Source organism: Anas platyrhynchos, chromosome 3, assembly GCF_047663525.1.
Source record: "Anas platyrhynchos isolate ZD024472 breed Pekin duck chromosome 3, IASCAAS_PekinDuck_T2T, whole genome shotgun sequence".
Classification (NCBI taxonomy): domain Eukaryota; kingdom Metazoa; phylum Chordata; class Aves; order Anseriformes; family Anatidae; genus Anas; species Anas platyrhynchos.
In genome coordinates this window covers 47,952,413-47,969,679 of record NC_092589.1, presented here as the reverse complement: position 1 = coordinate 47,969,679, position 17,267 = coordinate 47,952,413, and the positions used below count along the sequence as shown (strand labels likewise).

The 17,267-nt window shown below is 46.1% G+C and overlaps 1 protein-coding gene across 5 annotated transcripts in view; it reads right to left on the bottom strand.

The window, feature by feature from the left end:
- Positions 1-17,267, bottom strand: part of PDE10A (phosphodiesterase 10A) — a 367,399-nt gene that overhangs the window by 178,530 nt on the left and 171,602 nt on the right. The window contains exon 1 of one of the 5 annotated variants that reach the window (XM_072035841.1): positions 3,493-5,110. The exons of 3 other annotated variants lie outside the window; for them this stretch is intronic. In XM_072035841.1, the coding sequence (XP_071891942.1) occupies positions 3,493-4,321 (829 nt within the window). In that variant the 5' untranslated portion in view covers positions 4,322-5,110. Of the gene's footprint in view, positions 1-3,492; positions 5,111-17,267 lie in introns of those variants that run through there. One more of the 5 variants, XM_038176171.2, reaches the window with a different exon arrangement.

The window sequence follows — 17,267 nt, the reverse complement described above, 5'->3', positions numbered from 1 at the left end:
TATGTGCCCGCAAGCCACGAGGCAAATGTAGACAGCAAAGCTGAGGAGGCAAAGGGACTGTGGATTAGTTATTTCAAAAGTAAACTGTGTGCTTTATAGGTATTTTTACAAATGGTTGCTTAACTCAGACAAACACTCCTTCACTGTTAACTGGGTGCATTCCCTTTCTATGCTGTTCCCTCTTTCTCTCCGAACAGAACAGTAGTGCTTCTGAGCAGGATGCATGGTGGGACTATACAATAATGCAAAGTGGGGTATTACGACGCCCCAGTCCTGATGGGAACTGCTGAATGACACCACTTACCATCATAACTGCACACAGTTTCGGCCACAGTTCTGTTTCTCTAACCAATGTGGAGCCAGAATCCCTGGGGTGAAAACCGGGGATAATTCTGTTTTCTACATTAGCACGTACACGTTAAGGATGGTTTAACCGCAAAAGGAAACTCTGTCCACCTGTATGCATGAGATTTGTTGCTGAAGATCAGCACTTGACTCAGAACACCCTGACTGCAAGTAATGAAGAGACAGACTAGAAAAAAAAAGAAAAGAAAAAAAAATTCAAGCCAAGATTAACTTTCCCACCAGCACAGGTACCTGGAATACTTCTAACTTTATTTAAACTTTAATTATTATTTTCTCACACGATTACAGATCTTATTGCATCTACTGTTAGAGTTTTACTCAATCTGAAAGTCTTGACATCTGTCACATGTAGGTGCAGGATAAACTTGCTGCATCAGAGAACGAGCAGATAAAACAACTCCACATAAAATATCCATACACTGGTAATACTTGCACCAAGCAGGAAGATCCTGCAATGTAAAATATTCATATTTGATTTGTGCACAGCTTGAGAGACCTCTTGTGTAGAAGGAACATGGGACATTCCCCTGCAGGTAAGACATTTCACAAGAACCTGAATGCCTGGCAATGGGCAGTATCTTAAATACAGCAGAACACCAATAGAGAATTGATCCAGGATGGTAGATATTATACATCTCCCAAAACACTATGTTATGCACCAAGTTACAGATTTAAAAAAATTCAGAACACCACACACCATACGCAGTTAATATAAGCTTCTGCAGTCCACTGCTTTAATTGGAGTCTTAAAAAGTCAAATATGGAACAAACTGAATACTGCAGGATCTAACCTTTTAATAAAATCAGTAACTTCTAACAAAATCCTGATAGGAGTGCATGCACATCGAAAGAGGTCAGACAAGAAGAACACATCTTTAGCAATTTCATTGGTCTTGAAGATTCTGTTTGGTGACTTTTAAGTCTCCCACCCAAAGAGCGCATCTCAATTCTCTTCCATACAGAACTCACCAGTTGCCCTCTGTAAAAAAAAATATTTAGACTTTGTCTCAAGTGTCAAAGAGTGTATGTATGTATACGTGTATGATTTAGAACCTAAAATAAAATTCAAGAAACAAAGCCCATGAGATGTAGCACATAACCTTCATTATCCTATATCATTGTACCCTCTTGAGCACAATAATTATCTTCCTGCTGTACTGTAAGCGGGACTGTGTACAGTACTCCACACAGTTGGACGAGTGGTCTTTGTAATAGCCGCACCATAACCGAATAAGAGTATTTTGTTTCACTTCTCTCTGCTTCTCTTTCTTCAGCCTGGTTTCCAAGGGAAATTTTATGCAAACACTTAGGGGGGGGTGAGGAGGGCTGGGGAGTGCTGTACAGATATGTATGCATGCACACACGTGGATGTCTGTCTGTCTGACCTCACTAATACCTTTTGAGCCCATTGGCCAGTTTCAACTACATTCAAGAGAGGAGTCGAGATATCACGCATTTAGGTTCTTGAAAGTTTCATGAGAGCAGGCTGCAGAGCACAGAGAAGTGTCTCCCCAGAGAGACAGGCTGCATGTCTTATTAGATGTCAGAAAACTCTCAGGGAAAAGAACCATTCTGCCCCTTTCCTGCCTGCAGGAAAATCTTCAAAGGTCACAACCAGTCAAAGATGACCAAGTTTCTTCCAGTCAAGTGTTCACAAAACAGCTCAAATTGAATTCATCGTTCCTTTTAAAATGTTGTTTTGAATAGAGCTGATGTTTTCCATGCCTTCTTTCTCTTGGTCTAGCATAAGAGAGAACTGCCCTACATGACACAAGTTCCCCAGCCAGATCCCTTGCTCCCAAGACTACTTATTTTAAAGCATCAGAGTTGTGCTACTTGCATGACTAGCGCTCCACTCCTCTCAAACACAGAGAAAATAAAAACTAGAACTTAAGAATCCCTTCAGGCCTTAAAACTGAGCAAGTATATGGTTCTGTAGCATAATCAAATATTGCATGAAGTTTCCAAAGGACAATGGGGCATGTATATAGTGGTCTTTATACACCTCTACCATATAACAGAACAAGTACTACCACACTTGATAAAGAGAGCTGTTAGGCAATAAGGAGGTTTCAGCTGACGTCTCTATAGCTCTTCTCACATCCTCCAGAAATACGTACACGCATGAACTAAATACTATGTACCTGTATCCGAAAAGCTACCCAACAAAAGTGAAAGCGTGCCAAGATACCATATCGCGAGTTCAGGGACACCTTAAGGCATAAATCTGTGACTTCAGAGATAGAAGAAAAAAAAAAAAAAAAAAAAAGTCACACCAGCCACTGGTGGAAGCCACCCTAAAACCACACCGCTAGGTGACCAGCGGTGTCCGATGAAGCAGCGTTTCAGCCCGAAAGCACCGTGTGCCCCAAAGCCCTTCGCTCCCGCGGCTCCGCCACAGACCGGGGACCCCGAGACCGGGGCCGAGGGGCTCCGGGGAGATGCCCCCTCGAGACGCCCTCGAACGGGGGTCGCCGGCCCCGGGGGGGCTCGGGGCGCTCCGGGCGGGCCCCGGCAGCGCACGGCGAGCGCGGCCGTGCCCCGGTGGCCCCGCAGCGAAGCCCTGGCCGAGGAAAGGGGGCAGCCGGTGGCGAGGCTGGCTGGGGAGCCCCGAGCCCCCCGCGTGTGGCAGACCCTCCGGGAGGTGCGGGAGGATGCGCGGCGCTGCGCCCCGCTCGGTCCTCCGGTCCTCCGGTCCTCCTCCTCCTCGTCTTCCACCGCTTTTCTGCCGGCTGCCGAGACCGCGAGGCTTCCTCACCGCCCCTCGGAGCGAGCAGGGGGGGCGGCCCCCGCTCCCCCGGTACCGTTGGTGAGGGAATCGAGCAGCACCAGGCAGCGGGCTGCTGACACGCACACCCGCGGCGTTACGCCCGGCGCCGGAGCGATGCGGATACGGCCGCCACAAAGCGCTCGGGCACGCCGAGCATCCCCTTTGTCCGTGCATCCTCGCCGCTCCTCCATGCGTCCACGCACGCCCCGCGCACGCAGCCCCTTTGTGTGCTCGCCTCCCCCCCCCCCCCCCCCGCTCACAAAGAAAGCGATGCCCTTGCCTCTCCTCGCCGCATGCACCCAGCCTCGGACACGGCCCTTCGTCCCCCCCCGTCCTCTCCGCCGGGCGGTACCTACTTGTGTTCAAGAAACAGTCCGTAAACCTCCTAAAGCAGCTGGCAGAATTAGATCCATCTTCCATGTCTGGCCCTAGGAGCAGAGGAGCCGAGGAGGAGGAGAAGAAGAAGGCGCCTCTCTGCCGCTGCTGCCGCCTCGGAGTCCCGCTCCTGCCGGGGCCGTCGCCTCCTCGGATCCCGTCGCCGCGGGCTGCTGCCGCTGCAGCCCCGAGGGAATCGCAGGACCACGGGCGAGAGGCGGCCGGGGGGAGGAGGAGCCGGGAGTGGTGCTGCCGGGGGCCGCCGGCCGTGGAGCGGAGCAGCAAGCCCTGGATGGAGGAAGAAGAGAAGAGTCTCCTCCTGCCGCTGCCGCCTGGATGGGCGATCAAGTGAGCTGCTGCTGCCGCTGCTCCGCCAACATCTCTTCCTCCTCCTCCTCCTTCCCTCCCTTGGAGACTCGTGAGGTTAAAGGAAGACGAGGAGGGGAAACGAGGAGGCGGCGGCAAGAAGTAAAAAGAAGATGGAGAAGCGGAGGAAAAGGAGGGGATTGGAGCGAGGAAAGGAGCCGCCGCCGCTCTGGGGACGATGCTGGCGGAGGCGGCGGAGGAGGCTGTCCCTGCAGCGCGGCTCCCGCTGCTGCTGCTGGTTGTTAGGAGGAGAAAGAGGGAGCTGCAGGCAGCCGAGCCGCCTCCGGGAGCGGGGGGAGGAGGAGGAGACCCGCCGCTGCCTCCACCTCCGCCGCTCTGGCCATGGGAGTGGAGCGGGCGGCTGCCGGAGCCGGGCTTTTCCCCGGGTGCCGCAGCCAGGGGGGCCGAGGGGCGGGCTAAGAGCCGCTTCTCCGGGTTGGACATGCTTCCGCTCTTCCCTCCCTTTCGCCGTAGTTTAAGGCAGGACGTCTAGCAGAGACGGCGGAGTAGGCAGAGAGGGGAAGCCGCGCAAGGACGGAGCGAAACGAGAGGCGACCGCGGTCCGCTCCTTCGCTCCCGCCGGCAGCCCCCGGCCGGCACCGCCCGTGCACCCCGGCCCCCTCCGTCCCGAAATCCTCACATTCCCGGTCCCCCTTTAGGCCGGAGGGGGACGCGGCGCTACCGACCGCCGAGCGGCTCCGATCCCCTTTTAAAGTCCGCTTCTCCTCGTGCTCCCGCCTCGCCTTCACAGCGAGAAAACGCTAACAAGCCGTATTTTCTTCCAGCAACGCAAATATTGCCCCGTATGTGCGTGCGCGTCTGCAAAGAGGCAGATAAAATCACTGCAGTGCCGCTTCCAATACCGAGCCCGGCCGCCAGAAAACGCCCACTGGCGGAGCGATCGCTTCCCAAGCTGCCTCCCTTCCTCCCGCTCCCAGCCGCACACCCAGGAGCTACGGCACAACGCTTACCTAAAGGGAACGCAGGCAGAGACGCGAGGAAAAGACCCTCCCTATGCGGCCTCGGCACCCGAAGCGGCGATTTCCAGCCGCCCCGGGCGAAAGGCGGGCGCCCTGGGGCGCCTGGCACGAAGCCGCCGGGGAGCGGACCCTGGGTGTCCGCAGAGCATCGCCCCCCGCTCCCCGGGGACAGGCTCGGGCCGCTCCCCCGACGCCCCGCACCGCACTCGTGTGCCCCCCCCTCTCCCCTTTCTCCGCCGGGGGCCGGCAGCCCCCAGCCCCGTGTCTCTCAGCCCCCCAAGCCGCCCCCCCCCGGCTCCCCCCGGTCTACCTGGGAGCCGGCCCCGGAGGCTGCGGTAGTCCCCGTGCCCTGACCTCGCTCCCCAGTGCCCGGTGCCCGCCGCTCCGGAGTGGGCCCTGGCGAGCCGCCCGCCCCGAGGGGTCCCGGGACGCGGCAGGAGCCTCCTGCCCGCTGTGCCGTCCCGACAGGACCGGGACGGGGATGGGGACGGGGAGAGGGACCGGGACGGGGCTTCCCAGCACTGCCCGGAGCCGCCCCGGTTCAGCCCTCCCGGGCCGGTAGCGCGGAGCCCCGGCCGCGCTCAGGCGTCCCGCAGGCGGCACCCCCGGGAGAGGCCGGCCCCAGGGGAAGCCGGGGGGGACCCCGAAACGGAGCGGGGCCGAGGGCAGCGCTCGGAGCCCCCGCGGCGAAGATTTCGTTGTCGCCCTGAACCCGCTGAGCGCAGGGCGCAGCTGAGGGGAGACGGAGCTCGGAGCCCGGCGGGGGTGCGCTCAGGCCGGCCGCCCTCCGAGTTGGGCCAAGGGGGCGACTCAGGGAGCAGAGGAGGTAACACGGGGAGCACAGGACACGATACGGGGAACCGGCAGTCCGCTATTTGGGCTGCCCCTGCCCGCTCCGCTACCCGGCGGCGCTCACCTGTGCGCCCCGCCCGGCCGGGGCTCTGCCTCCATCCCTCCCTCTTCTCCTTCCCTCCCTCCCCGCCCGCCGCAGGTGTGTTCCCCTCGCAGGTGTTCCTCTCCCCGCTTATCGCCGGCAGAGCTCCCTTTCCCTGCTCCCCCGGCATCCCAGCGGAGCGGCGGCGGCTGCTCCGCTCCGCTCCCGAGAGCGCCCGGGGAGGGTTCCCGGGGGGTCCCGCCGAACCCCCGCCACCCTCCCGCCCCGGGGCAGGAGGGTCCCGTCTCCCTTCCTCGGCCCCGCTGCAGACACGCCACCAACCTGTGCTTCTCGTCCCGATTTCAAACTCTTGCCGCGGTTTAGCCGCGCCGTTTCAGGACTTCGGTTAACGTTAGAAAAAGGGCGAGCTTCCACGCTGGGGGCCGATTTGCGATATGGTCATCCGGCAGCACACGAAATAAGGTGTTTCTCTACAAATAACAACGCTTTCAAATGAAATCCCGTGTGCAGCTCGCTGAACGTTAGCTGCCAGCGGGAAACAAGCTCCGGACTCGCAAAGAGGTTCAAACGCCAAACCAGATTAAAGAGTCATTTAAAAAGAAAAACACAGAGCAAAACAACTCACAGAGGGGCAGGTTTTACTAAACTGCTTTCATCTGTATGGTTCCTGAAACCTGCTGCTGCTCAAAAATCCTGAACCGACATACAGAAAGATGCATCAGCTTCTGCAACACATTTTCCTGCAGTATACTTGACTTTATCAGTACAGTTTAATAACTTCAATTTAAAGTATCTATTCGTGCGAGGTGTTTTTATTTCTTTAAAACCAGCCATTATTTACCTGCTTCGCACAGACAGCTTTCCTCTCAGAACTGCTGGGGGATCACTGCGGAGCCAGCAACTATTTAAATTCTCTGAGAAAAAAGGCTTAGCGAATGGAAACAAAACTTTAGTGAATTGTGCTTGGTTGTTGCAGTCTGTTTGCTTAGCAATTAACAAATTGTATTTTGTTAGTATTAGAAAATCTGTAACGCCAAATTATTGAAATTGAAAGGGAGAATGAAATTGAAATGACTGAGCATTCACCTGAAAAAGTGAAAGGTGCTCCTTTACACAGATTAGTCCCAAATTGTTCTTCTGTCAATACCAAATTACTGAAACTACATTGACAATTTATAATTGTAGAAATCTTGTTTGACTATGCTAATTTATGCAGAATTCCTCTATTGTTGGTCATCCAAACTACAGTTGTTCAAATATCACTGCCTGAAACTGGATATCTGAATATTTATATAAGGAATGTGAATTTTGCATACATAAATATGCATGTGTATATTCAACAAAGTAGGCAAAATACATTTTGATTTGTAAGAAATCAAATCTTCTAGACAAACAGCTTTCAGGATAAGGGTTATTGGCAAACTGTTCATTTGATTATTATTCATTAGCCATTGGCAATTCATACCTGATTGGTCACCTGCTTCTTGGCAAGGCAGGCAAAAGCAATTATAGAAGAAACGTTAGATGACAATGAAAATTAATTTTCAAGATAAATACATATGGATTTGTAAAATATATTGATTTGCAGACAGACAAATATGCTTGGTTTTCATCTAAATATTTGGGAATAAATTAGCAATGAATCACATTTGCTTGTTCCCCCATATATCTGTAAATCTGATTTTCATTGTTCGGAGCATAACAATTTGCATCGCCAGAGCAACGATGCCACTGATGCAGCTGTGGTACTAACCATACGTCCACTTCGTTTGCCAGAGAAGTCTCAGCAACTCCAATAGGAAGTTTTGATCTGGAACAGTAAGCTTTGCTATATCATCCCATGAAAGGATTTTTTAAATTCTGAAACACAAATAAATGCAAATTAGAACACTCTTATGCATCCACTTGCATTAGATGCAAGGGCTCTGTTATCAATGTGTTGTATCAGGAGCACTGTGGGCAAAAATCTTTGGTTGTATTTGTGTGTTTAAATGCAATTTCACAATAGTTTAGAAGCTGGAGCTCTCACTGGAGCTGTCAGTCATTTTAGCGCACATCATACTTACAGGAAAAGGCCTGTTTAGAAAGCAGCAAATAAGTCTGTTTGGCAATAATTTGGCAATATTAATCAAAATACTTACAGGAAAACATTGTTGTAATTCTTTTTTTTTTTTTTTTTTTTTTTTTTTTTTTTTATTAAATACAGCTTAAAAACAAACACTTATTCTTTCCAGATCTGTCTGCTACATTTCAGCAATGACTGACTCATCTTTTATCTGGTCGCACTTTTTTGCCTCATAAATCACCTTATCTCACTCATCATCCTTATATTCTTAGAGACCCCTCTATGATGCAAGATCAATTCCTTGGAAGAAAAAAGAAATGGGATAAGACATGATGGGGAAAGAGAGTTTATAAAGATCCAGGGTGGCAGCAGTACAGGAGCTGACTGAACCAGCCTCCTGAAGGTGGGTGAGGCAGGAGCAGCAGCAATGAAATACACAGAAGGCAACCTACTGGAAAGGTGGGAGGCTGCAAACTGAGGAGGGAGAAAAGGATAAATGCAGCTAAAACCCAAGCTTCAGGGCTGAGTAAAGAGAGCCCCATATTAAATCCCTTATGGAAAAGTCCTGTGCAAGTTAATAAAAATAACTGCATTTTTTCCTAGGTATTTTCAGCTAAATGATCTTACAGAATACAGTAATTATTACCCAGCTACTGAATTGCTGTCACAAATGAGAAACCCACAGGAAAGACATTGTTCCCTAGTCTTATTCTGTAAACCTTTAGAGCAATTTATACAGAAACCTATTTCACAGGGGATTGTTTTTACAGAGGATTGTTCTCAAACACTGTACGCATGCAAGGAGTAAACTTGTTTAAAGGCTATGTGTCAGTCGTTTTCTTTGATTCCTACAAGCACTTACATAAGTCACCACTTTTCCACAAGAATATTAACTGAGTGCTGACACCATGCAAACGTGGGTTCGCACTGCTGTGTGTGCCAGCAGCCATCTTGGAAGCACTTGGTGGAGTTGGGAATTACCTAGTCCAGAAGCAGAAGAAATACTCTGAGATCCAACATGAACTGCAATTCGTTCAGCAAGTCAAAACAACACAGTTTTTAAGATGTCCAGGTCTGTTCAGAGGTAACTAACATATGGAAAAAGAAAAAAAAAAAAGTAAATATATTGTTTGCTTTCAGTAGTTTGTTCAGCTCTGCTTACGTTGCTTCATTTTCTGCTCTGCAAGGCGACAACTGAAAGGTTATACAGCTAGAACCATAAGTCATACAAGTGACACGGTATGTGATCTATGAGGGTTAATACCTCAGTTATTAAAGTTGTGAAGACCATGTTTTTTCCTGGCATATTTTTTCCTTTCAAAAACAATCAAAACTATGCAAAATTTTCAGTATATATGTTTTTTTTTTTTTTTAGAGAAAAAAAAATCCAAGTCTTTATGAAAAAAAAGGGGGGGGTACTTCTTGACTTCTTGTGCAAGGACATTTTAATCTGAAAATTTTCAGGTAAATATAATGCTACGTATTATACTGTTAGGAAATGCAGAAGATTAATTTTAAAAGAAATAAAACGCTAGTGTTAATGCACAAAGGATGCATTGTACTGTGGATTTGTTTCCTTTACAAGACTACATGAGTAGCTAAAGAAAGCCATCTTGCCATCTACCATGTTGTGCTGTCCAATGCAGTACAAAGATCAGATATTTATGGGTTTTATTATAGGCTGTTCAGTAAAGCAAACAGTTGTTTAAACTACTTTGTTAAAGAAAGAAGAAGAAAAAAAAAAAAAAAAAAAACAAGCACAAAAGCATTTTCTAAATTAAAACTTCAACAGTAGCTATCTTTACAGATCCTTTACAGATAAACCAAAAGCACCATAAACAGTGTAAGCTTTTTGCTATAAAGGCCATCTTTTGAACCACATCTAGCACAACAGGATACTGGCTTGGGACGAGGGCCTCTTAGGTAGTAATGAAATAGAAGCAGCAAACAACGTAACAGTTGGCATGGTAGGCAACAGCACTGTTGTTACCTAACACTAGCAAAATAACATGTTTTATTGCAACAAAGATAAATAAGGTTATCAGGATTTTTGTATTTTTCTATTTCCATATAGAAACCTTCTAGAGTTAACGTATGGCTGAAGAACATTGTTATAATTTCCTATCTGCTAGAGCAATAAGTTATTTCAATTATCTGCTTAATTAGTACATACAAATTTTAACCTTTCCATGAATTAAAGTTACTTTAGAGTTACTTTATAATTAACAGACTTAAGAAAAATCCTAAAGAAATAAGAAGTTAATAGTGCCCTATCTTTTGTTCACCCCACTTTGAGATGTGCTAGCATGTAACACAGATCAGATGCTGCCATTGTCACAATAGGGATGCCAACGTTCCCCCATGGCCCTATCTTGAAACTCCCCTCTTCATCTTCCCCAAAATTTCCAACCACTAAAAATAAGTAGACTTTTCCCTGACACAGTTTGCACAGTTCCCAAGAAGTCCTACTGCCCCAGCATTGGCAAACTGATAGAACTTGTAGTATCAGTTTTAAGCTTAAGCATAAGGCTTTGTTCTAGCCTAAACCCACAGCTGACTCGTCTTTGATATTAACAGCAGGTGCAAAAATAAATGAAGAGACTGAACCCAGACTTTAGAATTACCTACAGAGAGAAGCAAAATTTATGTTGAATTCAAGTACCCTGTTGTGAGCATCACTCAGATAGAAGCAAGTTTCTCTTTTTACAACAATGGTCCCTCCTTTTCATTTTAATTTCTCCTTTGTTTTCAACTTTATGACAAATCCCATTTCCCTCAGTAACTACCATGTTCCCCTCTGGGAAGAACAGGGCTGTTGCTCCAGCCCCATCTGTTAAAAAGGTCAATCCTGGAACTGTGTCTCCTGATAGTTAAATGTAGTCACTATCCTTCAGAGTTAACGCTCTGATGAGATGAAAAGTACAAATAAATGCATACTTCTAGAAGCCATGGGCTTAATTTTATTTATTTATTTATTTATTTGTTTTAATCCTTGCCCTGTTTCTTGGTGGAAACATACCCTTGCCATCCTGAAAACTAGAGCCCTTGACTTTGAAATGAAAGCTTGGATTCCTCAAGTTTGTGGTGCAGCCCACAGCTCTCCGGTGTGCACTCAAGCAGATGCCACTGTAACATGCATTCATCCAACACTACAGTCAGACTAGTAACATTAAGAAAAGTTTAGTCTTTAAGTAACTTGTCTCTATTTCATCCTCATTTTAACAACCAACCAATTCAACCCAACTTACCTCCCCACATGTACCCACTATGGATATATCCCTGCTGTCTTTATATACCACCCTAAGACACACTTCCTATCTTTTTCTTTCCTGTTGTTACACCTGTAGGTTCTCTGTCACTCTTCTCTTTCCTCTCTCTCCTCTCCCTCTCTCTCTCTCTCAAAAACACAGACCCAGTATTTCTCTAGCTGCAGAATCACCATAACAGTAGAGATTTCCTTTGGAAAATAGTTTAAGATCAACATGAATAAAAAACTAAGAAATAACCAGAAACCATGAAACCATGTAGAAAGCTGGGGTAGTACTGCCACTGTCATTGAACAAATACACTCTCACATGTGCAACCCCAGACCATTGCAGACAAGCTTTATTTGATTCAACACAGTTCTCCTCAAGAAAAAAAAGACACCACTGCCATGCACTTTTATTCATTCTCTTTTATCTGCCTACTTATTCCCCATTATCTCCTTTGCCATGATCCAGCATATCCTTTTACTCTGAGGTTTCTTTTCCCTGTGCAAGGACCCTCAGTCCTTCGTTCCAGTCCACTATTTCTCCCCACACTGCCACATCTCGGCAAACAAACATCACGCTGGCAGCTCTTCACCTGCCTTGTCCTTGTGGCTTATGAAGTCTTTCCCCAGAAGAAGCTCTTCCTCCTGCCCCTCAGCTGGCAGGGCTCCATGGAGAGCCCTGGCCCTCACTGAAGAATGGGGACTCTTCTCAAGCCTTGGGGCAGCTGCTGAGGAAGAGAAAGGACAGAAGCTGCTTGTGCTCCTCCTATTTAAAAAAAATAAATTAAATTACATTCAGTAGATATACTTGACAGCAGTCCTGTTCAGGCTAGGAAGCTTGTTAGTCCTGCTAACCATCCAGGTTTGGGATTTTAAAATATATTGCTTTATTATGTAGAAATTAAATAGAGTAGTAGAGTGCAAAACATTGCAACTATTTTGGGACAGAACAGACCTGGGTATCTAGCAGATTTTTACAAATTGTTTATTTGAACAAATCATTTAAGGTTTTGTTTGTTTGTTTCCCTCATTTTCCTGAAAATCCCTGCACCTGAAGATAAAAGCAGAAGAGAAAGCATGGTGATACCCCCTCTACACCATCCCTAGCTCAGCTTTCTCTTGCTGGATGCAGCCTGCAGAGAGGGAAATGCCGCACCTGTCTGACTGTTTCCAAGACAAAGCAGCAATGTGGATCCCACCTGATCACAGAACTCAGAATCCCAAAACTGAGAAAACTTTTGGCAATCCCTCTAGTTCGCAGTTTCTAAAAGCAGAAATAAATCATACAGTAGTCCCAACACCCGGGTTACATCAGACTGTTTCTGCATCTGATCTGGCTCATGCACACGCAGATACAATTATCTATCATTACATATTTTTTTTAAGTACAGATTGACATCCAGACTAAACAAGCCATTAATGCAGGAGCAACTCTGCCTTTATTTCTGGAGAAAGGGTTCCTTTGTGAGACCGCAAACCTTCCATTTAACCTAAAGCTCTATGTGGGGTTTTTCACCCGTGGTTAGTCTAACCTAAGTTGTGGTTTAGCTGAATGTGGCTTCACTAAACAAAATCTAAAGGATTTTGTTAGAAAAGCAGAACTTCTGGTGCCAGTAGCTTTCATTGCCTGTCAGCCCTTGTCCTGCCCATGGCTTTGCACAACACAAGCTCAAACATGGATGCCGTTTCCCTTGCCTACAGAACTATCAGAGTTGAATTCCTACCTCTTTCAGCCCCTTGGAGCTCCAAAATAGCAGTCTACTATTAGCCCAGCTTTAACTGATCCATGGGACAAGGATTTAACTGAGAGGGAAGGGGAACCACAGGAGCCTTTAAAGCAGGAAGGAAACAAAAAGGAAACAACCAGGCCAAATTTCAGCAGGAGGAAGCGGTGTGCTATGGAAGCAAACCCAGCGCCTCCCTGCCTTGTGGCTGGGCTGCATGGAGCCCATCCTCTGTTCCAGGTCAGTGAAGTTATGAACCAGCAGTCTGACGGCAATCTCCAGATCCTTGAGGTCAGTCCTTGCTGCCGTGGACTGGTCACACATCAGCTACACCGCTTCCAATATGTCAGCAAAGTGGTCATTCAGAGTCTTGCTCTTCCTCCTCATTTCCAGCCAGAACAAACGCATGGTCATTTTTGTTGGATCAGCTTTTTCTTCTGGCTTTCAGTATCTTCTCTGTCTCCTTGATATTTGGTATTTAAAAGGAGCAGTAATATCATCTTCCTCAGACTTCATTTTCTTTGATTAATCAAAGCAAACTCTTAGCTCCCTCAACAAATAGTAACTCCTAGTCTCCTGATCATTTTATGAGCCCTTCACCACACCTTTTCCACCTGGAATTCATCGTTCCTCTCCACAGGCGACTAAAACAAGACTCATTGCAGTGAGCTCTCATTAAGGTTTTGTAGATGGCTTAAGCACTTCCCCAGTTCTTCTGGAAAAACTTTTGCCCGGTACATCGTGGTTGCAATAATGTGGGGGGTAGTCATTGTTACCCAAGTCATTTTGTGACGAGCAGTCATGAGGGCTTTATTCTTGTTTGTTTCTAACTGATGAGCTCAGAGGCAAAATTCTTAGAGGTCCCCAGGTGAATGATTTTGCACTTTGTACTGCTACGTTTCAGCCTGTTTCTATTAGTACAGGCTTTAGAGTTCTCTGAATCATTCCAAAATCTGCTCTAGTTCCCCTCTGTGCAGACAATGGGCTCTCAAATTTTATAATCAATAAACTCTGCTAGCACACCCTTTCTTGCATGCAGGAAATAAAATATGAAAACAGCTCAGTCCCCCCAGAAAATCTTGCTAAATTCAACTCATAACCTTCGTTATGCCAGTGTTGCAATTGCCCTCCCTTCAGCTGTAAACACTTAACTTTATTCACAGGTAGTCTAAAGCACCCAAAGCTTCTGCAGACTTGACAAACACTCAAAGCATAGCCTGAGACCCCTGCAGAACAGGGAAGTATTATTCAAGAATGTTGTCTTGCAGAGGAAAAAACACACAGCAGTTTTTCCCTGAAGTTGTGCAGGAAGATTTAAAAAATATCTCTAAAAGAGAGCTGAAAGAATGAGACAGAAGTGTCCTGGTTCCCCCTCTACTCCTCTGTCTGCAACATCACTCTGTTTTCTCATCCATCGCACGTATGAGGAAGGAGCCCAGGCTGGGGCTGGCTTTAGGCAGAGGCAAAGTAAGCAGATCCCAAAAGCCGCAGACTGCCAGAGGGCACCTGGCTGCCTGCTCTGCCCTTCCAGGAAGGCGAGCAGACGAGCTCTGCAAGCAGGGTAGCCACCCAAGGAGTGCAGCTCCAGCCCTGCCTTAAAAGCCTCCTGCTGTTTCAGCCGCTGAGGGTATGATCACAATGCATGGCTTGTCCTTACTGCCTGCTGTCATTCTTTTTTAAGGAAAACAAATTTGTGCTCTCCTTTGTTTTCTCTCTTCCCATGGTCATTATACGTGACACTAAACAGTTTTTAAAGCAAACCCTCAGATCTAACAGAAGTCTAATTTTTCAAATCCACACTCAGTGCTGAGATCAAACCATCCCCCCTCAGCTGTGAACCACCAGCCTTGTGTGCAAGACCCCTCTACAGGACATTCAATTACAAAGAACATAAATTTAACCCAATTTAATCTGAGAAGAAATTTAGAAACTCCAAGCAACAGTAACCAAACTGTTGTTTGATAGGGAAAAAAAAAGAAAAAAAAAAAAGAAAAAAAAAAAACACTTGGTTTGTTTGCTTGTTCGTAGGGAGCTATAAAGCCTCCACCTCCCCATCTCCTTTGGTGACACATACCTTCTCGTAAGTGAGAGCTTGTTCTCTGCCATCAAATACCTGTCCTGTCCTGAGCACAGAAGGAAGATTCACACTAGAGATTAGTGTCAATATTAACAGCTTTCATGAGATTGTTGCCTTACACTGCCAAGTGAAAATATTTGATCCACGTGAGCTGCGTGGAAGCATGGCACACAGTCTGATGTGTTTCCAAAGTTTTTCTTAGACTTTTCCAGTATTTGAGTTTCAGGCAGCAGTGTGAATGTAACTGACAGGGCAGCAGCTGATACAGTTGTACTGACCTGCACTCCATTTTAGGACACAACTGACCCAACCATGGCAGGATTTAATACAGCTGCTACTTCTGTGTATACTATGCCAGACTGCTTTTTTCAAGACATTTCGAAATAGCTGTTGTTTTGCCTAATAACAACAACAAAAAGGTAATTCACACCATCACTCTTCCATGAAACTCAGAATAGTTACGTTTCAACAAAAATATTTCTCTATAGAAAAGGGATCTCATTTTATAGTCCATACTACTTCCCCCACTCTCTATAGTACCTTAAGGAAATGTGAGAATAAATGTAGGAAGGAATGTAAGAGATCTAGAAATCTGATGTATGGAAGTATACAAAGGAGAAAGGAAAAACAGCTGTGTTATCAGATGGCAGGTTAAAATTCAGGAGGAAGGGGAATGTAGAGAAAGGTAAAGGAAAAGCAAGTGGAGTCACTATCCCCTTTGGAGGAGCCCTGGAAAAGGATGTACCATCTTTATTTAAAAAATAAAATAATAATAATAATAATAATAATAATAATAATAATAATAATAATAATAAAATATAGCTGTTTAGCTTGCAGTTATTGTAAATCCCACCACACCATTGCAGTAGATTCAGGCGATCAGAAACACGATTGTCTTAATGAACCCTTCATTTTTTTACGAACCAACTCATAAAACAGTCTTCCTGATGAGAAGTTCAAGCTGAACAGTAATAATTCACTCACTTATCCACGAGAAAGACTATGTCCTCACTATGGCTGAAACCTCGTGCCTGCTTCCTTTCTCCTTTGAGCCAGCATAAAGCCACTGACTTCAATGGATTCAGTTATTTCTGCCACAATAAAAGAGTCAGACCGCCTGGTTTTGGCCTTTCCTTCCATCCCATCCCTTGCCTCCCTACCTTTTTCACTCTTTGTACTACTCTCTTTTTTTCAGTTTCAAAGCTTCTCCAACTGTGGCTCACAGGGATCTGGCTGAGATGAAGTTCTCTTTCTAGGGCAAAAACCACTGCAAGTTATCTAAGCACTATGCTGCAGGCAAGTACTTGCTGCAGTTACATGGGAAAAGAAGTAGATAGTTGCCTGTTGAATGCTGGGGAGTGGGGAAAGACTTCAGGAGCCCCCATATAGGTACCAGGGTTAGAATTGCGTGAAATGAGCAGCATTGAACTATTCCAAGCCCACCACTCCAATTAGATGAATCCACCAGATGGAAAAGTACTTACAAAGCTAGCAAGACTGTCATATTTTGCTGATTCTTCAACATGTGCCTTCCAAGCATGTTTGAAAACAAAACAAAACAAAACAAAATCTTCAGAAAGCCAGGGAAAGCAGAATTACAACTGGGCTTTTCACACATGAGAGCAAAACAAACTACCCACATTGTTAGACTCAGTCTTCATTGCCTAAGGTAAATTTTTCAAGCCCTGCATTAACTGTTGAATGAAAGGGATTTCTTTAGAGTTCTTTTCTTTCTAAAAGCAAAACAGGTGGAACAAAATGAAGAGATGCTATATGAAAGCCAGTTTGTACTTAATACACTGAAAAAATTATTTAAGTTTTGTTATTCCCTTGTGTCCCTGTCTGATTAGATAACACCACCAGTTCCAATGGGAATAATTATGACCTTGCAAATATCTTCAAAACCATTATGTCCTGCTGTTTGGGAAATATTTTGTTAGGTTGCAGAAAAGCTTATTTGAATTTTACTTTTGGCATCATTTTTGTACTGTATTTCCTATAACATCCCAATGGAATGGGCTTTTGACTCTACTGGTACACATTTATGATCACACTTTTGTCAGAGGTTTGCATATTCCAAGTGCAAACACTGATCATCCTCGTCTGACAGGTCATTTCAGCCCACGTTTAATCCTTGGAACATTTTGTTCTTGTGTGTTTAAGGACTCTGTGAACACTTGGTACATACAATCGGCTAGGCACACAGAACTATCTAAATAATTAACACTAAATACTGAGGTGTAACCAAGCGCTTGTGCACAGTGATTGTACCTGGTTGTTTTCAGAAAGTCAAGCAGTCAGGATATGTGGAGTAGTTAATAACAAAAAGGGTTCACTTCTTTTCCAGAAATGCTAAAACTCTATAACTGGTTAAAAGAGTTTAAAATATGTAATGT